We start from the raw sequence: 26,598 nt of genomic DNA, 5'->3' as shown, positions 1-26,598 counted from the left end.
ACATATTGTGCCTTTAACAGAACAAAACAGAAACTAAAAGCTTTTTGATCAATGGTTTAGCGCCTCACAAAGGCCTTTGTAGCTTACTTGTGGTGATAAAATGTTGCACAGAACAAAAGAGTCAGCCTTTCAGGACAGTCTGTTTCCTATTTAAATTCACAATATGATTCCTTGTTCTACAGAGAGCAAACGAAAAAGACTTCCTTTAACACAATCGAATCAGAATGTGATAACTTTCTCTCTAAACTAACTGTCAGACTGGGAATCCTTGAGACGAGCTTCATTTGTTTTAAATCAGTGTTTACTGTCTCCTGGGAAGGGAGAAAGACCCTCCAGATATGCGTTTGCCTGATTTCCTTTGTCCTTGACGAGTCCCCTCTCTCTCCTCTTCTGCATTTCAACCATAATTTCCCCTCGTCCTCATCCATGTTGGCCTCTTTTCTTCCTGCCAGCACACTGTATTGATGTACCAGTTTGTTCATATGCCAGGATCACAGTAACACCACTTAAACAAGCCAGAGGATGAATTTTATATATTAAGTCTCAGCTCTTGTACCCGTGGAGTTGGATTTAATAGCCCACACAGATTTCTCTGACCTTTTCAGGTTATTGTTTATGGTCAGCGAGTAATGAGTGACATTTCAAAAATGACAATGACAAAGATGTTTGTCCAGGGTTCACACAAATTGTTTATCCTTGTCAACCACATGCAGGCTCGGGCCAGTGCAAAGAAGTTTCGGAAAGTGACCCTCACTGTCTCCCCCAAGGGAATCATCATCTCAGACACAGAGACCAATGACCTCATTGAGGACGTTTCCATTTACAGGTATAAAACCCACACCAAAATAAGCCAAAATCACAAAAACCTGTGCTATTTTGTATCATAATGTGAATTGTATCATAGTGTGGTGCGATTAAAAATATACTTAAAAAATGAGCTCAAAAGTTTGGGGTCATTTGGGATTTTTTTAATGTTTTTGAATGACGATTTTTGCTAACTAAGGCTGCATTTATTGGTAGCAATTTACAATAAGGTTTCATTTGTTAACATTATTAACTACATTATTTGACACAAAATAACAATGAACAATACTTTTAAAGAATGTATTCCTTTTTGTTAATCTCTGTACTAATACATTTTTAAGATCTTAATTTGTATCTGTTATCATAACTTAATGCACTGTAAACCAACATGAATATGATTTTTTTCAATGTAAGAAGATATTGCTCGCTAACGTTAACAAATGAGACCATATTGTAAAGTGTTCTATTGTAATATACACCGATTAGGCATAACATTATGATCACTGACAGGTGAAGTGAATAACACTGGGTATCTCTTCATCACGGCAACTGTTAGTGGGTGGGATATATTAGGCAGCAAGTGGACATTTTGTCCTCAAAGTTGATGTTTTAGCAGCAGGAAAAATGGGCAAGCGTAAGGATTTGAGTTAGTTTGACAAGGGCCAAATTGTGATGGCTAGAAGACTGGGTCAGAGCATCTGACAAAGCATATCTTTGTTCTGTATGTTCTGTGGAATTTTAAAAGCCACAGAGTCAATTATTGCAATAAGCATACTTCACTCCCTCCAAATCAGTTGTTTAAAGATTTTTAATCTGTCAAGGTCGGTAGAACACCATGAACTCTGCAGTGAGATCTAACCAGTAGATCATTAACATTTGAGTGTGTCAAACAAATATTGATGCAAGAGGTGACATGCTTGGATCGTATTCATAAATGTGAGATTGTGGTACATCTTGAATGTATATAATATGTGTACTGTATAAATATGTGGTACATCTTGACTTTATTATACCCCTCTGTTAGAGGGAGGTGATTTATTCGGTGGGCATGGGGGGTGCGACAGAGTGCAGAGAGGAGCCCCCATGCTGATCCCTCTTATCAGCTACACCAGAGACACAGTCACGGGAATCACGCATCTCTTTAATCCTCTCCCGTAAAAACAAAAAAACTTATCCCACACCCTTCCTACTGTCTCATTCTTTCCTCTATCCCTCCTTCCTATCTTTCTCATTTTCTCATATAAACAACACACTCTCCCTGTCTTTCTTTTACATTTTTTTCATAAACTTAAAGGGATAGTTCACCCAAAAAGGAAAATTGCTCACCCTCGAGTTGTTCCAGACCTGTATGTATTTATTTCTTCTGCTGAACACAAAAGAAGATATTTTGAAGAACGTCAGTAACCAAACAGTTGATGGACTCCACTGACTTCCATAGTATTTGTTTCCCATACAATGAGGAACGTCAACAGTTATCACCATAAGAAAGAAATCCATTTATTCATTTACAGGTTTGCAACAACTTGAGGTTGAGTAAATGATGACAGAATTGAAATTTGTGGGTGAACTATCCCTTTAATTCAAGATACTCTTTAATATAAATAAATTTAAAATGGTAATTCAAGTGAAATACATTTATTACTGAAATATTTCTAGAATTTTTACAAAAAAATTTTTTTATATTTTGTTTCTGCTTGTTCTAAGCACTGTTTATTGAAGTTTACACGGGGAAAAATTCCGGAGGGGTAAGAAAAATAAAATTTAAGATAGGCCTACTGAATATCCTCTAGTCTTATAAATGCATGTAAAATTAAAATAGTAATTGAAGCAAAATACATCTATTTGAGAAGCAAAATTGTATATTACTTGAATAATTCTTGATGTTTTCTTATCTGTGTGTTTTGTGTTTTAAACATTATTTATTATTTACACTTACACAATATATATATATATATATATATATATATATATACATATATATATATATATATATATATATACACACACACACACACAATAATAACACAATACACACACATATATTAAACACAAACTTTTATTTTAGGTGCGATTAATCGCGATTAATCGTTTGACAGCACTAATAGTAATGAAGACCAATATACTAATTAATTTTTTTTTTTAGCAGCAGAGCATCAGGTCTGACACAAAACACTCTGTCCTTGTACCTGGAACTCCTCCATCCGTGGCACTGCTCCCTTCAGAGATGCTCTGTGGGCTTCTGGCTATTTAGTGCAATGACATATGGATTCCTGTGTAAGACAAGGAATTCTGAGAGCTCACGTAGAGGACAAACTGCTCTCCACTGCACAGTTTTTTTTGCTTATTTTTGCTTATTGTATTATTAGCTTGATCCAGGTAAAGCACACCTCAGAATAAGAGAATACGCCCCTGGAGCGATGGGTCTTATATACACAGCAGAATGTAATCAGTGTAGACTTTGATCACACCGCCTCAGTTTGACTTTCAAAGGAGGCTGGAGAATAAACACAAGTACCGGGGGACCGTAAAATCAGAGTTCAGTCGGAATGCTATAATAAATGCTATTTCAACCCAGAACCCCGAGGGGGTTTTGGACAACCATTTGGAGGGTGAAGAACAGAATCATGGGTATTCTCTGCCTTTTCACTGACAGCAAAATAAACGAGAGCATCTTGAATGAAGTGGTGGGGGTTTCAAAAGAAGGAAACATATTAGTGCTGATGATATGAACACTTTTCCTCATCTTTATTCACTCCTTTGAGTCCCATCCCCCTCCCCAAAGCTGAATATACAAAAAATGAAGAAAAGACAGCTGAAAAAACATAATCATCTCCTATTTTTAGTAAAAAATAGGAGATGATGATGTTTGTCTAGGCTCAGTAGAAGCTGTCAGCTTTATTACATCAGATATTTTAGAGGTTTGAAGGGCATGGGTCTTTTTTTCTTCTTTTTTTCCCCTGCAGATTTTGTTTCATTTCCGTCAATGCTCATGCCAATTTAGGATTTTTTTTGTGCCTTTTTATCCAAATACACACATCAGTTTCACTACTGCCAGCTTGTCTCTTGAAAAGAAAACATCTATATTTGTGTGCAAGACTTTTCCTAAGCCACAAATCTTGCACAGTGATTTGTGTAATGAGATTCACAACGGTCCCGCATTAGCTGCACAGGGGTTCATGAAAAGATTAAACCCCACTTTGGCCTTTTTCCCATTCTGGGAATGCCATATTCCACTGTAATGTGTTCGGCAAGTGAGGGGAGCCAGTAGGGCATCACTGTCTGTGACACTGCCAATGCAAACACTGCCAAGGAAAGCTATAATAAGAAAGGGTTTGTTGTTTTTTGTATTCACAGACTTTTTTCATAAATGTTATATTTGTATTATTCGCTTTACATTGCTCTTTGCTCTGTTTAATGACATCGGTAGCTGTCATGGAAGCTGTTATGCTAGTCAGGGCCACAAGGTCATGTTTGTTACCCTTGAGTAGTTTATGTGAAAGCCACTTTTTTTTTCTATTTACAATGTATGTGACCTGACTGAGGCTTTATGTATTGTTAAAATTTAACAAGCATGCATCTCCTCCTTGCCTAAAGCAGAACGCTTTCATGTTAAGGCCAAACTCACTTGGATGTGCATTGATGCTTTACTGTATCACTGCTTTTCACTTGGTCTGGATTCAGTGTCTTTGTGTTTTGTTTTCCCATTTATTTACAGTACAGTAGGATCTGATAACAGAAAGGTATGAGAACAAATTGACAATAAAAGCACATAAAAATATAGCTGCAAGCAGCAGTTATCAGGGGCAAGCACAAACAGGAACAATGAAGTGTAGTTTATCGAAAAGCTTTTGATAACATTTTTTTAGGCATGGTCTGAAGATAATCTGAGCCAATTTTGGTGAAAATCAGACCAACGGTCTAGGAGGAGTTAGAAAAAGTAGGTTTTCAAAGAAATTCAAAATGACGGAGTGCAAGTTTGAGCAAATATGACATAATTGGTATCGTTGTTCTTGGTATGACCCAAGGAATATATCAAGACTTCATTAAAATAGGCTAAATTAATCAAACGTTATTAGTATTTTTGGAAATTTCGTTATAACTTTTGACCACAAGGTGGTGCTGTCTCAAAACTTTTTGAGTACATTCAGGGCATGGTCCCGATGCTTCGTAATGATACGTTAAGGCGTTCATAAAATACAGCATTTTAGGACAAAATTCAAACTGGCCGACGCCCACAAAAGTCAATATGGGAAAAAAGGACTGAATGAATCAGAAGTGACCAATTTTATTATTTTTGGGCAAACTGTTCAGAAGCTAGGCATTTTTCATATCTTCAGACCAGTAGGTGGTGTTGTGCTGAAATGCTGCATGTAGCCTCAGGTCACGCTTGTGATGACATGTACTAAGTTTGGTCAAAATATCAAATTTTGGCCTGTCAAATTTGGCATGTTCTTCGTCAAATTCGTTCATGTGTTTTTTGAGAACGATTGGGTTTATCAAAAAGCTTTTAATAACTTTTTGCCAACATGGTCTGAAGATGATCTGATTCAATTTTCATGAGAATATGACAAACCATCTAGGAGCAGTTTTTTGGTGGGAAAATTTTGTTTCTAGCCTTATGGTTCAAAAGTTATCAGCTTAAATGTAAGTAAAACTTTGGACTGTTGGTGGTGCTAGAGGGATTGAGTTAGAAACTCCAAATTTGCTGTGTTTGGACTGACCTCTATCAGTGTCTATCAAATTTCACAACTTTTTACCATACAGTTCTATGTGCTGCCATATCCCATGGCAGAAGAAGAAGAAGAAAACTAATGGATACAATAGGTGCCATCGCACCATTCGGTGCTTGGCCCCTAATTGCTCAGTTAACAAAAAGTTAATATTGAGTACCTTTCATTTTAGACACAATATTGCCATTACTTTGTTTTTTTGCTGTGGCAACAAAAAAAGAGATGAAAAATAAAGAAAATAGTTCCACAGCTAAATTGCCAAATTGTGTATCTTCCAGTGACACACAGGAGTGGTGTTACGTTTCAAAATGAATCTGTGATTTTGATTGAATCGGTTAAGTGAATGATTCAGTGACTTGACCTGCCGAAAAAGTAAATGTAAAATCCCTACCTGTAGAACTCACAGACAAGTGGAGTGATGCAAACACTGTTGTTGAACTATCAGCATTATAATGCCGCTCAGCCAATCAAACTCAAGGACTGAAACTAACTGTCCTATAAAACGTAAATAAGTGTTTGTTTTGTAATGCATTCAATTTCATGGAGAATTTTTACTTTCAAAATGTCCTATTTGATTTCCACGAAAGCAAAGATTGAAAGGTTCATGTCAGTGTAGCTGAGGTTGTTTAAAATATCCTCCTCCTTTAATTCTGTTCAAAAGGAGCTACAAACAAGCTAAATTCAGGCCATTTACAGTTTCCTTCCCTCTCAGCATCACACTCTTCAATAATGAAGTTGTGCAATGCACCACAGACTGGAATAAATGATAATTCACCACACCCCCCCCATGTTCAGAGAGAGAAAGGGGAGGGAGAAAGGGAATAGAGAGTCTTGGGCATTTCTATTTAGGTCGTGCATCAGAAGTAGTGCACTAACAATTTTAGATGAAGTGAGATCCGAGCTCTGTCTTCCCTAATGTGTCTCATTATTTCACACAAGCTCTTTTGTTTTGGTGCTCTAAATTCCGGTCCGATTCCTAAAATGACATTCATAGTCCTCTCTCTGCTACATGTCTGATGGTTTATGTTATTGTAAGTGTGTCTTTATGATATATCTGATCATCTCATTGGCTGTGAAATCTACACAGTGTTGTTGGTCCCTGGCTCTCTTTACAAAAAACAAAAAAACTGTCACTGTCAGGATATCAGGTCTTTCAGGTCCTGGTCCTTCAAGCTGGTCTTTACCATTGTCTCTGATTGTGAATGGTGACTATGGCTGTCAAGCAAAATTTTCAGTGGTGAAAGAATAACATCTTAAATATCAATCTGTTCTTTAAACAAAGGATTGATAAATGGCTTGTGAAGATTTTTAACTATTTTTAAAGATGTTTTTAACTGGTTTTTTTTTTTAAGCTTGACGTTTATGCATTTTGCAGATGCATTTTTTCGTTCAGTTTTTGCATTCCCTGGGAACTGAACCCTTGCTCTACTGTTTAAAGGGATAGTTCACCCAAAAATTTAAATTAGCCCATGATTTTCTCCCCCTCCAGCCATCCTAGGTGTATATGACAGTCTTCTTTCAGACGAATAAAATCTGAGTTATATTAAAAAAATGTCCTGGCTAATCCAAGCTTTATAATGGCAGTGAATGGGAGCCTAAAAGGGAAGCGATGCGTTTGTGTAAGAAAAATATTAATATTTAAAACTTTATAAAGTAAAACATCTATAGCTTCCGCCAGACCACCTTCCGTATTCAACTTACGAAGAAAGTTCGAAACTCTTACACTATGTCCTACATCATACAGTTAGGCTTTTTTCACAAGTTGAATATGGAAGGCAGTCTGGCATCAAGGGGTAATTTTCATTTTTGGGTGAACTATCCCTTTAAGCTACAGTAAACATTCTTCAAAATGTCTTCTTTTGAGTTCCACAGCCGAAGGGAAATCATACAGGTTTGGAACAATGACAACAATCAGAATTTTTTGGGGTGCACTATTCCTTTAAATGCAGAAATATATCTTAGTACAGTTAAACCGCAGATTTTTACCAGATTTTCACTTCTGTTTTGGCACTGAGTAGTTTTTTTCAAGAGTTTTCTCTAAACCAATATGGATCTGAGAGATTACAAACCCTTGTTATTTTTTTAAAATACAAATCTGTTCTCAACAGGAATTGTCTGGGTTGGTTTGCAGACTTTAAAGGGTTAGTTCACCCAACAATGAAAATAATGTAATTTATTACTCACCCTCATGGCGTTTCACACCCGCAAGACCTCTGTTCATCTTCGGAACACAAATTAAGATGTTTTTGTTGAAATCTGAAGGCTCAGTGAGGCCTCCATAGGAAACAAATAAATTTACACTCTCAAGATCCATTAATGTAGCTACTAAAACCATATTCAAATCGGTCCATGTGAGTACAGTGGTTCAATATTAATATTATAAAGCGACGAGAATATATTTGGTGCAACAAAAAAACCTAAATAACGACTTATATAGTGATAAACGATTTCAAAACACTACTTCATGAAGCTTCGGAGTCAGCGAGTCGAATCATGATTCGGATCGCGTGTTAAACCGCCAAACTGCTGAAATCACGTGACTTTGGCGCTTCGAACCACTGAATCGACTCGCTGATTCATAACGATCCGAACTTCCGAAGCTTCATGCAGCAGTGTCTTGAAATCGGTTATCACTATAAGTCGTTATTTAGTTTTTTTGGCGCACCAAAATTATTATTGTCGCTTTATAATATTACGTAATATTGAACCTCTTTACTCACATGAACTGATTTAAATATGTTTTTAGTACATTAATGGATCTTGAGGGAGGAAATGTCATCGCTGGCTATGCAGGCCTCACTGAGCCATCGGATTTCAACATAAATATCTTAATTTGTGTTCCGAAGATGAACGGAGGTCTTACGGGTGTGGAACGGCATGAGGGTGAGTAATGAATTACATTATTTTCATTTTTGGGTGAACTAACCCTTTAAATGACCTATACTTCAATGGCTTTTAATGGATTCAATTATTCCTACAGTTAAAAGTTAGAAATGACTCATTAAATTAGAGAAGAGTTTGTTTTTTTCTGTCACCGTACTTCAAAAAGCTTGTACAATAAAGCGGATGATTTTCACTTCCATTGAAGTTATTGAAAGATATAAATTTAGGCATAACCTAGACCCTGCCAGTACATTATTCATTCCCGGAAATGTTATTTAAGTATATGAGTCTTTATGAACAAATTACAGTCCACAGTGAAAAGCTTTTTTTCCCTCTCACTTCCGCAGAATATCTTACTGCACAACAGACAAAACTCAGGATAAGGTCTTTGCCTACGTCTCCCAAAGCCAATTCAATGAAACTCTGGAGTGCCATGCCTTCCTGTGCCAAAAAAAGAAAATAGTAAGTGTCTTCAGATGCACATCGTGAACATTTGGATGAACAGTAACAGATGGCACAGCATGTAGGCCTAATTCCCAGGCATATTTTTTTATGTAGCCTGTGCACATTGTTTGTTAAAACGTTTCCATTTTGATAGTATTGCAATCCTTCATCACCATGTAAATAAATAGCTATTTTTTCACTACAGTTTTTATTGAACTGTAATTCACAAGCTGGTTATTGTGTAAGCCAAAACCTTTTCTCTTTTCTCCGTATCTATAACTGGTATCTAGCGCCATCTAGTGGACATATGCATGATTCTTCAAAATGTTACCCAGCGCGCCCTTTGATTTGAATGTGGTCATGTGTCCTCCACAGGCTCAGGCTGTGACTCTGACAGTTGCTCAAGCTTTTAAAGTAGCTCTAGATATGTGGGAGATCGCACAGGAAGGTGAGCTTTTGTGCCACGTTTGTTTGCACAGGCTACATATGGCACATATTCCATGGAACAGAACACACATATTCTTATGTCTTCATTTTTCCATTGCAGACAAAAGCAAGAAAGTTCGCACAAGATACTCGTGTTCAGACCCTGAATCCCAGCCTGATTCTGAACCAAACAATGTTTCAGGTACATTTATTGGTTTAAACAATGGTTTGCTTGATGTTTGTCTTGATTTAGTTAAATCCGTGGGAACACTCTTCATTTTTGTTCTTTACTTGTGTCAGAGGAGGAGAAGACTCAGGCTCTGATGGAGCACAAACCGAGGAAGCCCTTCTTCGCTTCCTTCCTTTCACCATCTCCACGCAGCAACACTAGGAGACGGCCAATCAAACATGACTCCTGGGTATGATGTTATTAAACTTTTTATCATTCACTACCGTTCAAAAGTTTAGGTTGTCTGTATGATTTTTAAATGTAATGCATTTAAATTAATTTTCAGCATCCATTACTTCACCAAGTCATTTAAACTTCAGGGATATCAATCTGTCCAATTAGGAAGCATAAGTGATTGTGAATCAATTTCACAGGCTTTAGTGCAAATGAAAGTGACAAGAGGTGCACTGGAGAGGCAACAGCAAGACAACCCCCAAAAGGGAACGATTTTGCAGGTGGTGGCCATAATTAATTGTTCTCTTCTTATTCTTCCTGACTGATTTTTCTTTAGTTTTATGATTTGTTTGGGTCCTTGTCACTGTCTCTAGCATGAGGCAATACCTGCAACCCAATCAGGTTGCACAGGTAGTCCTGCTCCTCCAGGATGCCACATCCATACGTGCCGTTGCAAGGAGTTTGGTACGTCTCCCAGCACAGTTTCAAGAGCATGGAGGAGATACCGGGAGAGCTGGTCAGGCCGTTACACGAGGAGAGCTGGTCAGGGTGGTAAAAGGGCAAAAACCCGACAGCAGGACCGGTATCTGCTCCTTTGTGTGAGGAGTAACAGGAGGAGCACTGCCAGAGCCCTACAAAATGACCTCCAGACGACTAATGGTGTGCTTGTTTCTGACCAAACTGTCAGAAATGACTTCATGAGGGCCCGACATCCTCTAGTGAGACCTGTGCTCACAGCTCATCACTGTGCAGCTCAATTGGCATTTGCCTCATCTCTTCACGGATAAGAGTAGGTTCACACTGAGCACATGTGACAGATGTGAAAGAGTCTGGAGAGGCCGTGGGGAACATTATGCTGCATGCAACATCATCCAGCATGAATGGTTTGGTGGTGGGTCAGTAATATACAGCAGCCATATCACCCTGTAGCCCAAGACTGGTTTCCCACTGAAGCTAAGCAGGGTTGAGCCTGGTCAGTACCTGGATGGGAGACCTCCTGGGAAAAACTAGGTTGCTGCTGGTAGAGGTGTTAGTGAGGCCAGCAGGGGGTGCTCACCCTGTGGTCTGTGTGGGTCCTAATGCCCCAGTATAGTGATGGGGAGTGGGGACACTATACTGTAACAAGCACCGTCCTTCAGATGAGACATTAAACCGAGGTCCTGACTCTCTGTGGTCATTAAAAATCCCAAGAGGTCCTTCGGAAAAAGAGTATGGGTGTAACCCCGGCACCCTGGCCAAATTTGCCCATTGGCCCCTGTCCATCATGGCCTCCTAATCATCTGCACATACTGATTGGCTTCATCACTCCGTCTCCTCTCCACCATAAGTTGGCGTTCTGGCGCAATATGGCTGCCGTCGCAATATCCAGGTGATGCTGCACATTGGTGGTGGTTGAGGAGATTCCCCTTTCTATTTGTAAAGTGCTTTGAGTGCCTAGAAAAGCGCTATATAAATGTTACAAATTGTGTTTGGCAGTGTAGGCAGTTTTTAGATGAAGAAGGCATTGATGCCATTGACACATTCCCCAGACCTGAATCCAATTGAGAACCTCTGGGACATCTGAAAGTAGCGCCACAGACTGTCCAGGAGCTCAGTGACGCCCTGATCCAGGTCTGGGAGGAGATCCCCCAGGTCACCATCTCATCAGGCGCATGCCCGGACGTTTGTCATGGCACGTGGGGTCATACACACTTTACATTTACATTTATGCATTTGGCAAAGCTTTTATCCAAAGCGACTTACAGTGCCCTGGAGCAACGTGGAGTAAAGTGCCTTGCTCAAGGACACACTGGTGGGGACCGCTGGGATAGAACCAGCAACCTTCTGCATATCAGTTCAGTGGTTTAACCCACTGGACCACCATCTCCACACTACTGACTTACATTATGACATAATGTAAGATGTAATGAATTATGATATATTAAGTTATATCAGCCTGCAACTTCAGTTTTTAACATTGATTTTTTGTATAATTTTGAGTCCAGCCCTTAGTGTGTTGATGATTTTGGTCCATTGACTGTTGTCACATAATCTTTTTCTTAACAGATTTTAGAATGTATATAAATAAAGATTTCCAAATTGAATATATCAATAATTCATTCATTGAGATCCAATGTGTGATTAAGTTTCATGGAAAAGTTTATTTCTTTCAGTAATTCAATTTAAAAGGTGAAACTAATATATTATATAGACTCATTACATGCAAAGTGAGATATTGCCTTAATTTCGATGATTATGGCATACAGCTTATGAAAACCCCAAATTCAAAATCTCAGAAAATTTGAATATTGTGAAAAGGTTCAGTATTGTAGGCTCAAAGTGTCACACTCTAGTCAGCTAATTCATCCAAAACATCTGCAAAGGGTTCCTGAGGCTTTAAATGGTCTCTCAGTCTGGTTCAGTAGAATTCACAGTCATGGGGAAGACTGCTGACCTGACAGTTGTGCAGAAAACCATCATTGACACCCTCCACAAGGATGGAAAGCCTCAAAAGGTAATTGCAAAAGAAGTTGGATGTTCTCAAAGTGCTGCATTAAAGCACATTAATAGAAAGTTAAGTGGAAGGGAAGAGTGTGGAAGAAACAGGTGCACAAGCAGCAGGGATGACCGCAGCCTGGAGAGGATTGTCAGGAAAAGGCCATTCAAATGTGTGGGGGAGTTTCACAAGGAGTGGACTGAGGCTGGAGTTACTGCATCACGAGCCACCACATACGATTCTGGACATGGGCTTCAAATGTTGTCAGAAGTGTCTTTCCTGGGCTAAAGAAATAAAGAACTGGTCTGTTGCTCAGTGGTCCAGTCCTCTCTTCTGATGAGTGCAAATTTTGTGTCAGTGGTCCAGTCCTCTCTTCTGATGAGTGCAAATGCTTTCATCTCATTTGGAAACCAAGGTCCCAGAGTCTGGAGGAAGAATGCAGGGGCACACAGTCCAAGATGCTTGAAGTCCAGTGTGAAGTTTCCACAGTCTGTGTTGGTTTGGGGAGCCATGTCATCGGCTGGTGTTGGTCCACTGTATTAATTCCAGTCCAGAGTCTCTTCCTTCAGCAGACAAGCTTAATGGAGATGCTGACTTCATTTTCCAGCAGGACTTGGCACCTGCCCACACTGCCAAAAAGTACCAAAACCTGGTTCAATGACCATGTGATTACTGTGCTTGATTGGCCTGCAAACTCACCTGATGCATTGCCTAGAGAAAGATGATAGACATGAGACCGAGCAATGCAGAAGAGCTAAAGGCCGCTATTGAAACATCCTGGTCTTCCATAACACCTCAGCAGTGCCACAGGCTGATAGCATCCATGCCATGCCGCATTGAGGCAGTAATTCATGCAAAAGGGGCCCAAACCAAGTACTGAGTACAGATGCATGATTATACTTTTCAGAGGGCCGACATTTCTATATTTAAAATCCTTTTTATTGATTTCATGGAGGGGCAGTCACGGCCTAATGGTTAGAGAGTCCAACTTGCAACATGAGATTGCGGGTTTGAATCTCATGTCCGGCAGGAATTGTCGGTGGGGGAGTGAATAACCAGCGCTCACATCCACCCTCAATACCACGACTGAGGTGAGACCCTTGAGCAAGGCACTGAACCCCCAACTGCTCCCCGGGCGCCGCAGCAATATGGCTGCCCACTGCTCTGGGTGTGTGTACACTTGGATGGGTTAAATGCAGAGCACAAATTCCAAGTATGGTCACCATTCTTGGCCGTCACTTCACTTCACTAATATTCAAATTTTCTGAGATTTTGAATTTGGGGTTTTCATAAGCTGTAAGCCATAATCATCAAAATTATTACAAACTAAGGCATGCAATATCTCACTTTGCATGCAATGGGTCTATATAATGTATTAGTTTCACCTTTCACAATTGAATTACTGAAATAAATGAACTTTTCCACGACATTCTAATCTATTGAGATGCACCTGTGTGTATGTGTGTGTGTGTATATATATATATATATATATATATATATATATATATATATATATGAGAGAGAGAGAGAGCAGGATTAATTAGAAATCAATTTTTTTGTAACCATTTGTAAAATTGTTTGGGTTCTAGCAGCAAATGAACTGAATCTCTTATGTTCAGAGGGTTAGTAGTTCATTTAGAGCATAACTAATTTCACACATAATAATATCCCTCCAGAGAAAGACAGTAGTGCTTTTCCAAGAGTCCGGGACAGTTTGAGTTGTTTCCATATGATGTGATTAAATATGGCTCCAATGCCAGGCAATCCTTTCTGGTAACCTAAATCTAATTTGTCTTTTGGCCTACCTGATCATCTGAATCCACACTTTAATTAATTTTTTGAAAGCGTGCCTCTATTATGCAGAGGATCAGCTCCAACATGAAGGTTAGTTGTTTTGATACAAAACAAGTCATGCCAAAATAGGTAATTACTATTGCCACTGGCTAATTGCCATTATATTGTCAGTCAGCATGGCCTGTCCTGTTGATAAAGCACATAGTCATCACTAAGTGGCATTCGATGCTTTAATACCGTATTTATTGATTAAACATATGGCCACTAGGCGGAGAGCTGCCCATATTGGACTGTGTCTTTTTAAATGACTTTTTTTCAGCTGTGATTAAATTCCATTCACTGTTCAGGCAGGTTCTTCAGTCTGCTGGTCTCAGATAATGACTGTCACAGAAGATACAGTAGATTAAGTCTTTAGAGCTTGCTGGTGCTGATGTTGTTCAAGTTACTCTCTGGTTCTGCAGGTTTGATATAGAAGTGATCTGTGATGTGTTTGCTTACATGGTTATAGCGTGTTTTCTAATTTTCAGGATGCGGAAGATGGCCTCGATGATGCGTTTTCAAGGTAAGTTTGTGTTCCCTTCTGCTCAATTTTATCCACACAGTAAGCCTCAGAGAAAGCTGTCTGTGAAATCAGAGATTGTTCATCCAGGATAGTGTTTATTGGAGATATAGCGCTTATTGATCATAATTATCCTTTAAAATACTCACATACATACACAAAAAGAAAAGAACTGACTGTGAAAAAACAAAAAAATAAGTTTTTAAAAGAAGTTTATTTGATCAGAAATGAATCTTTTGTAACATTATACATGTATTTACTGTCAATTCTGATGAATCATTGCTGAATAAAAGTTTATTGTAAAATCTTACTGACCCAAAACATTTGAACGGTGTATATGTACACTTGTTTATTCTAAGAGAATATTGTTAGAAACCTTGGAATTTGAACTGCATTGCAGCACAGCAAATGTCTCAATACAGAATTTAAAAAAAGAGATAATTTCCCCTGAGATGCACTTAAATTCAGTCAATATTTCTTTGTTTATTATCTTTGTTGATTTGCTGCCTTTAAGATCCCTTGAAATAAAAATGCGAGTTTTGTTGCATTTTGTCTTTGTGTGTTAGCTTCGAGGCCATCTGTATGCTTATGCGGAACTATTTGTAAAATATTTTGCCTCATATTATCAGTTAATGTGTTTGCGCTCCCTCAGGTGTGACATTATGTCTCATAAAGTGGATATGAACGAGAGATTCGGCACACAGTAGGAGCACTGAAACACATTCGCAGCTCTGGTTCAGATTAATGGGCATGGTGAACCATTTTATTCTGAGTGTCTCTCCATACATGGTTATTAATAAATACAATTCAAACAGAGCCCTGAAAATGAATGCAATGATAGTTTGGAGTCACGTTTAGCAGCAGATGGAATATAAAAGAGGTTTAGGGTCATAACAACTTCATTCAAGCATGTATAAACAGAAGTGCCAAAACAATGAATGTGTTCTTATTATCCAGATGAACAGAAAGTCAGTGGTACAGTTGGTGGGTTTTGGGAAACACAAACACAAGAATTTGTTCTGTGAAGGTGAGGATCTATAGTTGTAACAGTAGCACTTTAATAAAATAATAAAAATATTCAGGATAACAGGGAACCGCTGGAGAAACAGAATCCACACATTAACGCAACCAGAACAGACAAAACACAACTGAGGCCCCGTCCACACGGATACGTTTAGCTGTATACGTACAAATTTTGTATCATAGAAGCGTTTTGTCCAGACGTTTCCAGCATTTTAGTAAAACGGGTCCCAGAGTGGAAAAATCTGAAACCGACACCCTTGCTTTTTCGTGTGTACAGCCAATCCGTATATATTGAGAAAGGGTGATTTCATCACACCATGTCCCGCACGGTAAAGACTAGGGATGCGCAATATATCGAAATTATGGAAATATTGCAAATGTACATATTATCGCAATATGCATATCGCAAGAGTACGCAATATCTAGATTTTAATATGCTACTTCAACATTGTGAAAAGTGTACTTTTAGGTCAACGCATATAGCAAAAAGAGTTATTAAACGCAAAAAAAAAAAAGAGTTCTTAAACGCAATAACTTGCAAAAACAACTCCTTGCAGTATTGCGCTGTCTGCTGTCTGACACACACACCGAAACGTGCTCACAAGCTGTTCTTTTTTTCGTGCCTTGTTACACACTCAAAATGTCAAATACACACACAGTTATGTCGAAATGGCTGTCTTGATGAGTATTCATGTAAACACAGTCGGTTATGCTTTAAGTGAAAGATATCAGTTGGGGAAAGAAATTGTTTTTACACACTTAAAGCAATATCGTATCGCATAACGAATATTGCATTATTTAACAAGGATTTCGCATATCGCATTTTTCTTCAATATCGCACAGCCCTGGTAAAGACTAGCAGGGATACAGCTATGGCCACTGGGCATGAGCACATCAATTTTACGTCATTGAATTACTGTATTTGCATTATTGTATGGGTAGGTTTAGGGGTAGGTGTAGGTGTTAATAAAACTAAATCTAGTAAGTAGCAAATTTATTTCTTGTTATTTTATCGTGAGATTTTGCCTCACTTCCGACCGTTGCTGTACCCCTTCTAGCCACAACTCTTCTTCTCCGTTTTTAGTGTATTTCTGTGGCAGAATTACAGCGCCACATACTGATCTGGCATGTATACTTCATCGTTTTGAGTTGGTTTCAGCGGTTTCGTGTGTACGCAGAGACGAGGGGAAAAAAGATTGGATAGGAAATGCTCTGGCTTCGTGTGGATGTGGCCTGAAACCGAACACAATGCTAAATGAGGAACCAAACAAGACACAGGTGAATGTAATCAATTAACTAATCAGAAACCATAGAAACAAACTAGCAAAGGAAACCAAGGCCATGTCCACACTAATACGTTTTCGTTTTTCTCTCCGTTTTGGCCTTCCGTCCACACTGAGAAGGTGTTTTAAGTCAACGAAAACGGAGCTTTTTGAAAACGCTCTCCAAAGCAGATAAATTCGTCTTCGCATCGTAGTGTGGACTGTAAAGACGGAGATATTTGAAAACAATGACGCATGTTTAGTCATGTGATGCATATTGTACCAATAGATATGTATGTTTATACCGCTATTGTGCCAGAGTTATGTGCTATTCACTTTCACACAGTTGCTAAAATTTGTTACTTTGCACACTTCATATCACAGTTTTGCAAGTATGACAGAAACACGAGTGGAGTTGCGTTTTAGACCAAACATAATAATGGTTGACCGAGTGCGACCTGGACACATCAGTGAATGATGAGATATTTTGCTAAATAAAATGATCCTGCCAGAAGATTTGTGTGATAACTTTGATGATGTCTGTATCATCTCAGTGAGCTTTTCAAAAACGTAAATTGTAACAGTATATAAATTCAATTGTAGATTGATCATTCATGTTAGTTCATAGTGCATTAACTAAGGTTAACAGAATTTTTCTTAAATTCAAGCTAAATTTAAAAATGTATATGTTGAAATTAACAAACAAAATAAATCGGTGCCGATTAATTGACAAAACTGATGTATCGGTCGACCTCTACTTCATTCCACCATAACGTTAATAAAACTTTAAAACATTCGCTCATTCATGAACATGATTTCTGCCCGAGTCCATCGGATTTCTTTCCATCGGTTGTGGAGGTGAACAGACAAGACTACAACTCCCATGATTCCACGCTCATTCACATCATCATCAAGCTACACCTTTGTTTTGAATAAGTGACCACCAGCGGCAAAACTTACATACTGTGCCTTTAATGTTTAGAATTTTAGTGCGTAGTGAGTTACAAGCTTTCTAATAACATTGTGTTTAACTTGTCGAACCAATTTATTTATATATATATAATATATATATTAGGGATGCCACAATTCTCAATATAATATTGAACCGTTCGGTACGGCATTCACGGTTCAATACATGGTTCATACCACAAGAAAAACAACAAACGGTGCTAATATATACACACAATGTGGTGTAATTCTACAATTAAAAATTATTATTCACAAAATTGTTATTCACAATCACGAAAGTTCATTATTTGCATGCGTTTTAAAGCCTTGCCGGTTAAACATTTCATTTGCGTGCTTATGCACTGTTTAAACATGCGCTTTTCTGAGCGCGAGCACTAATAGCCTGTCAAACGTGTGATTACTGGACTAAGTAGTCTTACTGCGCTAATACTGTCAAATACACACAAGTGTTAAATGCAGTCGGTTATGTCTAAAGTGAAAGTAAAATCGGCATGCGTCTGTAATATTAGATGCGTGCAGGTCTTGAATTGACAGCAGTGCAGCCTATAGTGAACACGCTGCTGCTTGTCCTTAAAGGGACAGTTCACCTCTAAAATTTTAAAAACATTATTTACTCACTCTAATGTTGTTCCAAACCTGTATTCATTTCTTCTGTTGAAAAGTTGATGGTAGCCATTGACATCCATATTATTATCTCCTACAATGGGGACCAGCAACTGGTTGGTTTTCTACATCATTCAAAATATATTTTATGTTCAATGGAAGAAAGAACTTTATTCAGGTTTAAAATAACTTGAGCGTGAGTAAACGATGACAGAATTTTCATTTTTGAGTGAACTATCCCAAGACCAAAACAAAGAGAAAATCACTCGCTGCTCTTGACTGAAAAACTTTAATACAGTAGCTTTAATAAGAATCAATGAATATTTTATAGTGAAGTCTATGTTGTTTTATTTTTACATTTATTCATTCAATTTCATATTTTTTTAAGGAAAGTTTTATGTTAAAGTAAGGTTTTAACATAAAAGTCTTTTAAGTAAAAGAAAGAAAGAGAATTACAATACATTTTTGTTATTTTTTTTATCCTTAACCTCTTTCTGTTCCTGTCGCCTAAGAATAGAATAGCAAAAAACTGATGTGACAAAGCCATCAGAACCGAACCGAACCAAAAACCGTGGTTAAAAAACCGAGGTATGTATTGAACCGTGGACAAACTGTATTGTTGCATCCCTAATATATATATTTATATTTATATGATTGCTTGCCACATTCTCGGCCACCATAAGTTATATCCGATTGTGATGCCAATGCATCATGACTTCATTGCTGGCATACAGCAGGTCAGAAACAGCACTCTCATCTTGCCGGTGGAATCCATTATTATAAGTAATGTAATGGGCCAAAAAGAACTATAAGTGAATCAGTTGAGGTGAATCCAAATCAGCTCTTTCCTTTCAAGCATGTAGAAAAAACACAATAAAAATGGTAATAATAGATGTAGATCTCCACTTGCTGACAAAGGCTGGTAAAGTTTGAACTGTAGGACGCTGGGGAGGATGTGATGGTTTAATCATGACTTACTGTCAGCATGTGTCATGCTCTCTCTCACCTGCAATGCAGCAATATGGAGGTGGAGGAGATGGACGCAGGTAAGTGAGGTGAGAGAAACCGTACCGATACCGGTAATGATATGCTTCGGATTTCATCAACCATCACTAAACCTCAACCTCAATGAGAAAATAATATCATTGCACTTCAGCCCACACAGCAACATAGTGACGGCCCAGATCCGGCCCACATCTGGTACACGTTGAATCCACATGTACCAGATGTGGCCGACACTATGTTGCCGTCTGTTTCACTTCAACACAACTTCCAACAGGGTTCCCCAGTGAATTCCCATGACTTTGAGTAATTTGTGATTATGAATCAGTTCTGAACGATTCACTGAACAGAAGTCACAAGATTATTATCCATGCTACCATTCCAAAGTTTTTAATAAATGTAATACTTTTATTCAACATTGGATGCATTAATTTGATCAAAAGTATCAAAAGTTACAGTCATTTATAATGTTACAGAAGATTTATATTTCAAATAAATGCTGTTCTTTTGAACTTTCTATTCATCATAGAATCCTGAATAAAAGTATCAGGGTTTTGCAACTGTCTTCAATATCATTGATAATATGAAATGTTTCGAGTATTGATGCTGAAAATTCAGCCTTGACATCACAGGAATAAATTACATTTTTTAAATGCATTAAAATAGAGAATTGTTATTTTAAACTGTAATAATATTTCACAATATTGTTGTTTTTACTGTATTTTTATTTAAATAAATGCAGCCTTGTTGAGCATAAGAAATTCCTTTCAAAAACATAAAAAAATTGGTATTGTACAGTAGTGTATCTGTTAAAATGTTTATAAAAATATTAATAATCCCAAATCATTTCCATGTCTGGAAAATGAAATGTTAAAGGAATAGTTTACCCAAAAATGAAAATTACCCTATAATTTACTCACCCTCAAGCCATCCTAGTTGTATATGACATATCCATATTTAACATGTTAAAATATCTAGCTTCCGCCAGCCCGCCTTCCACATTCAACTTATGAAAAAAAAACACACAACACAACTCGTGCAACGTATTACTGCCATTATAATGCTTGGATTAGCCAGGACATTTTTTTATATAACTCCAATTATGTATTTGTCTGAAAGAAGAATGTCATATACACCTAGGATGGCTTTGAGGGGGAGTAAACCATGGGCTAATTTTCATTTTTGGGTGAACTATCCCTTTAAATTCCCTGACATTTCCAGGTTTTCGATGGCTGTGGGAACCCTGATAAAAGCATTGTTGCATGTGCATCTTTCACATCTTTAGGTGTAATTTTGATTTTTTTGAACTTTTAGGAGTTTGAAAAGGTTTAAAACAAGAAGGAAACATTATAAGAAACATTAAAGATTACTCTTCCTGTTCCCTCAATCAGACTGGCAACGTCCCGCAGCAGAACCGTGTCTGAGGATGCAGCTGTGAGTCCAGTGGGAGATCATCTCCTGTCTTTCAGCAGTGAGGACTCAGACTGAACACACACAAATCATTCTCACCAGCCTGTCAGAAAGTGTCCTGAACACACAACACACCCCAGCACCGCACACAACGTGCAACTTATGCCTCAGTGATGGACTGACTCACACCACTGCCACTTAAAACAGCAAACAATACCACAAACAAAAGCATCACAGACATGCATGATTCAGCTATATAACTCTTGAATGCCAATGTACTTGCATTATAATACTGAAAGTTCAGGGTAAGAACTTGACAATACAACATGTATAAAACTGCATGTTGTCATATTGTACTCAAGCGTTTGTGTAAGTAGATTTGCTACCTATATAATGTAAAGAGTGTAAATCTTTTAAATGCATTGGTGCTATAATTTAGATGCTTTGGTTATGTTATTTAACTATACAATAACTACACACGTACTTGAAAGGGAGACCAAATGTATATTCCACAAAGAACTGATGTTTGTCCTTCAGCTCAGCGTTCTTCAAGACTCCCACGGCATTCATCTGACGGTCAGATCGCATGGGTCATTTCAGTCGAGTGCTTTGTACTGAACATAAGCCACTGCAACACTCTCAGACAAGTGTGATTAAGTACTAGCTCCGCACATGATAGCGAACTTTAGATGTGCAGTTATACACTCTAGGTGAACGTTTACATATACACTATATTGCCAAAAGTTTTGGGACGCCTGCCTTTACATGCACATGAACTTTAATGATTCTTAATCCGTAGGGTTTAATATGGAGTTGGCACACCCTTTGCAGCTATAACAGCTTCAACTCTTCTGGGAAGGCTTTCCACAAGGTTTAGGAGTGTGTTTTGGGAATTTTTGACCATTCTTCTAAAAGCGCATTTGTGAGGTCAGGCCCTGATGTTGGACGAGAAGGTCTGGCTCGTAGTCTCTGCTCTAATTCATCCCAAAGTTGTTCTATCGGGTGTAGGTCAGGACTCTGTGCAGGCCAGTCAAGTTCCTCCTCACCAAACTCGCTCACCCATGTCTTTATGGACCTTGCTTTGTGCACTGGTGCGCAGTCATGTTGAAACCGAAAGGGGCCATCCACTAACTGTTCCAACAAAGTTGGGAGCATGAAATTGTCCTAAATGTCTTGGTATACTGAAGCATTAAGAGTTCCTTTCAATGGAACTAAGGGGCCAAACCCAACCCCTGAAAAACAACCAGACTCCATAATCCCCCCTCCACCAAACTTTACACTTGGCACAGTGCAGTCAGGCAAGTACCGTTCTCCTGGCAACCGCCAAACCCAGACTCGTCCACCGGATTACCAGACACTCCAGAGAACACGTCTCCACTGCTCTAGAGTCCAGTGGTGGCGTGCTTTACACCACTGCATCCGACGCTTTGCATTGCACTTGATGTAAGGCTTGGATGCAGCTGCTCGGCCATCGACACCCATTACATGAAGCTCTCTACGCACTGTTCTTGAGCTAATCTGAAGGCCACACGAAATTTGGAGGTCTGTAGCTATTGAAAAGTTGGCGACTTCTGCGCACTGTGCGCCTCAGCATGTGCTGGCCCCACTCTGTGAATTTACATGGCCTACCATTTCGTGGCTGAGTTGCTGTTGTTCCGAATTGCTTCCACTTTGTTATAATACCACTAACAGTTGACCGTGGAATATTTAATAGTGAGGAAATTTCATGAATGGACTTATTGCACAGGTGGCAACCTATCACCACGCTTGAATTCACTGAGCTCCTGAGAGCAACCCATTCTTTCACAAATGTTTGTAGAAGCGTCTGCATGCCTAGGTGCTTGATTTTATACATCTTTGGTCATGGAAGTGATTGGAACAGCTGAATTCAATGATTTAGAGGGGTGTCCCAATACTTTTGGCAATATAGTGTGTGTGTAGAGCTGTTCAGGACTAACATTTCAGATACAGATTGTGCATCAGGCAACATTTGCTTTAGCAATCATTCCAGAATTTTTTTTCTGTGGATCATGGAATATTGAAAGGCCTCAAGACACTTGCGAATTTTTTTTTTTTAGGATCCAAAATATGGCCCTCTTAAAGCCTCTCACACTGGCTTCCAACCATAAGTGTTAGATTATTATTACCATTGTTATGTTCACAGTACAGTTTTACCCTGATGCTTGTTATCAGTGAAACTTATTTTTAAAGTTCTTTTAAATATATGCAACTTCTTAATTTAAGGACCCAGACTGTTTATTCTTTTTTTTTTTGGATCAATAATCAGTCAGACAATGTCATGTCAAACAAATGATGTCAAAATCATCATCGATTTGGTTGAACTTTGGGCAGACAATCATCACACATTCGTTTTGGAAATAAATGTCATATTCTGTCAAATCGATTTAGATCTTATTTCTATAGGCTCTGACATTTCTTTGCTTTATAAGTGCTGAACTAAAGAATAATACACTTTGGCTCTCAGAAATGAAAAATAATCTTTTCCCCATGTGTTCCATCAGTATAGCAGCTACCGTTACATGTGATGTACTGCCATTCTGCCCTTTTTAGTGCTATTAAAATGCACCCTCAGAAATCTCTTCTTCATCATTTTCTGAAATCATTAAACGTTCAGCTTTTTTCTCTTTTGTGCGTTTTTGAACATGCCGTATTCTCAACATTACAGATCTTTTTATTATTTGTTTGTTTTACAATTTCTATCCTCCTAAAAGTGGAATAAGTTTCATTTAATTTAATATAATACACTGTAATAGCAGTATCTACTGTAGCTAAAGGTTCAGTTAGTGGTGTTCTGGTCATTTTGGTTAATCATATTGAAACTGTCAATGGTTTAATAATGAATATTTGATCTGATTTGACTGCTTATTCATTTCAAATAATCACTGTTTTCTGTGAAAGGATTTTAAACGCGTTCAAAGTCTTTAACAATTGCAACAACCATAGTAAAGCAAACATTTTTAAATGATTTCATGAATATTGTTCAATCAGTGTAGATCGTCTGAATAATGTGTGATTGTCTTTATAATGTGTTTTATTTAATCCTTTTGTATAGTAAAAAATCGAAGTTGGTAAATTTTTTAAAGAAAATCTATGCAATCTGTTTGGCTTTGTACACATAATTTGTATTATTTAACCATCATGAAACCATAATGGAGCTCAAGAGGTAATTTGCATAAATACATAAACAATTGGTTGATATTTAATAATGTGTAATAAAATATTTGTTCAAAAACACGTGTCTTGTGTTTTTACTAAATAAATAAAAAATTGCCATTAGACAAAATAATATTTAGTTCATTTGATAAATTCCCTAATCTTTTTAGGCCTAGTTTCACAGACAGGATTAGGCCGTTTAGTTTAATTATCTTAACATGCCTTTAAAAAAAAAAAAAAAGACTGGTGTGCAACTTGAGACAAAACAATGTCACTGACATATGTGCACGTTGCTTTCAATTAAAACAACTCAAACACATTTTAGTCTAGGACTATCTTAAACCTTGTCTGTGAAGCCGAGGATTAATGTACTTTGCTCGGTTGTTAAATGCACCAATAAATTAGTTCCCACTTTATTAGCATGTTTGTGTTGAAACAGACGATATAGGTTTGGGTTTCTGTATAATAGACTACTGTACATGGATTTTCACACTTGACATAGTTAACCCTGTAATTCTAAACACTGGGTAAACGTAATCCTGGGTTATCTTTATTCACGTTTCACACTGCTCAAACAAACTATACCCAGGGTTAGCAGTTAATCCTGGGTATTCATAAATTGCCATTTCACACTACACATCCTTTGTATATTTGCAGTGTCAGTGTTACTGACTGGACAAATGCAGCACATGACCTGTTTACATAAAGGCTCTAGCATTGCGCGCCCTCATATTACACATTGCTGACTATAGCCCCGTTTCCACCGAAATTACCCAGAACAATTTGTACCAGGAACTCCCCCCCCCCCCCCCCCACCCCCCAGACCTGCTACTTTCTGCGTTTCCACTGTGGTCTAAAGTACCGTGAAGATTAGACAAATTAGTCCAGAGACGTGGGACTGTGCGCGACTGTTGCTCCCAGTCAGCGACGGACAGGAATAACTTTTGTGTGACACTGTCTATAACAAGTATGGAGGAGATGCAAGCAGCGCTGCTTTTGCTAGTTATTTATTGGTTTACTAAAGAGGTAATTAGCAAAATGGCGTAAAAGAGACGAGCCCTGATACTAAAGCGTATTCTGAAAGCTCGTAAAGCTAGATTTTAAAGGTCCTGTTCTTCGTGATCCCATTTTTCAAACTTTAGTTAGTGTGTAATGTTGCTGTTAGAGCATAAATAATACCTTTAAAATTATAAAGCTCAAAGTTCAATGCCAAGCGAGATATTTTATTTAACAGAAGTTCCCTTTCAAAGCCTACAGCGAACGGCCGGTTTGGACTACATCCCTGTACTTCCTGCTTTAATGACGTCAGTAGAACAGTTTGTTGACTAACCTCCGCCCACAAGAATATGCAAAAAACGGGGCGTGGTCGTGTTGCTCTCCCACGTGGAGAAGAGGAAGTGTTGCGTTCGGTTGCGTTTGTAGAGTGAGTTTGTTGCCATGTCGTCGAGACGCTGTTATTTTCATCCTGGAGTCAAATCACCTTTCTTTGGCCAGGGACGCTGTAGTTTGAGTGTATGCATCTCCCCGTTATGGTAAGAGGCGTGACCTTTCCGGGCAACGTGTGCTAAGCTGCTGTCGAATCACAACACGGGAACCGCTGGCACAATCAGAACTCGTTACGTATTTCTGAAGGAGGGACTTCATAGAACAAGGAAATCATCAAGTCGTTTTAGGACAGTGAAAACAGCAGTATACAGATAAGTAAATTGTGTGAAAAATACAGTTTTTTTACACGCGAAACATGAACACATGTTATATTGCACACTGTAAACACAATCAAAGCTTCAAAAAAACGGGAAAAACGGGACCTTTAAGACAACGCATGTTATTATCAGCTATTACAGACATTGACCGTGAGATGACTTAGACAACACACACCATCGAACAGAAAGAGCAAGACTGATTTTTACTGAACGCAGAACGAACCTCGCCAAAGACTTTTAAAAATGCCGGTTGAAATAAAATGCTGCGTGAGCTCAACCAATCAGCATGTTCAGCACAGTCCTGACCCCGAAAGTTCCTGAACTTTGAAAAAGTACTACCTCGGGAGCAGGGCCGTTTGGAGGGGGAAATATTTACCCAGAACTTCATTTAGACCCCGGTTCCTGCGGTCGAAACACACCGAGTACCACCCCAAAGTTCCTAGTTCCTGGGGAAAGTTCCTGTGGTGGAAACACGGCTTATAATAGCAAGTTTTGTTTTTTTTTCTCGAGTGAACTTTTCGAACTATAAAGGTAAGAATTAAATGGTATCTTCTTCAATTGTCGCGTTTTCCATCGCCGTTTGACATTTTTCCTACAATACGCAGAAACTACTGTTTATACCGATCAGACATAACATTAGGTCCTAATATTGTGTTGGTCCCTTTTTGCTGCCAAAACAGTCCTGACCCATTGAGGCATGGACTCCACTAGACCCCCTGAAGGTGTGCTGTGGTATCGGGCACCAAGATGTTAGCAGCAGATCCTTTAAGTCCTGTAAGTTGTGAGTTTGGGCCTACATGGATCAGATTAGTTTGTTCAGCACATCCCACAGATGCTCGATTGGATTGAGATGTGAAAAATTTGGAGGCCAAGTCAACACCTCAAACTCATTGTTATGCTCCTCAAGCCATTCCTGAACCATTTTTGCTTTGT

The 26,598-nt window shown here is 38.4% G+C and overlaps 1 protein-coding gene across 1 annotated transcript in view; it reads left to right on the top strand.

The window, feature by feature from the left end:
- The window catches only part of LOC307135262 (low density lipoprotein receptor adapter protein 1), a 52,583-nt gene extending 28,547 nt beyond the window's left edge, over window positions 1–24,036 (top strand). Inside the window, exons 3-9 of the mRNA XM_079831542.1 lie at window positions 714–826; window positions 8,765–8,879; window positions 9,237–9,309; window positions 9,409–9,489; window positions 9,588–9,706; window positions 14,488–14,522; window positions 20,770–24,036. Of these exons, the coding sequence (XP_079687668.1) occupies window positions 714–826; window positions 8,765–8,879; window positions 9,237–9,309; window positions 9,409–9,489; window positions 9,588–9,706; window positions 14,488–14,522; window positions 20,770–20,866 (633 nt within the window). The 3' untranslated portion in view covers window positions 20,867–24,036. The remainder of the gene's footprint in view (window positions 1–713; window positions 827–8,764; window positions 8,880–9,236; window positions 9,310–9,408; window positions 9,490–9,587; window positions 9,707–14,487; window positions 14,523–20,769) is intronic.
- The last annotated feature ends 2,562 nt before the right edge of the window (window positions 24,037–26,598 follow it).

This window comes from Gobio gobio (genome assembly GCF_949357685.1).
Source record: "Gobio gobio genome assembly, chromosome: 12".
Classification (NCBI taxonomy): Eukaryota; Metazoa; Chordata; class Actinopteri; order Cypriniformes; family Gobionidae; genus Gobio; species Gobio gobio.
This window is presented reverse-complemented; position numbering and strand designations above follow the sequence as displayed.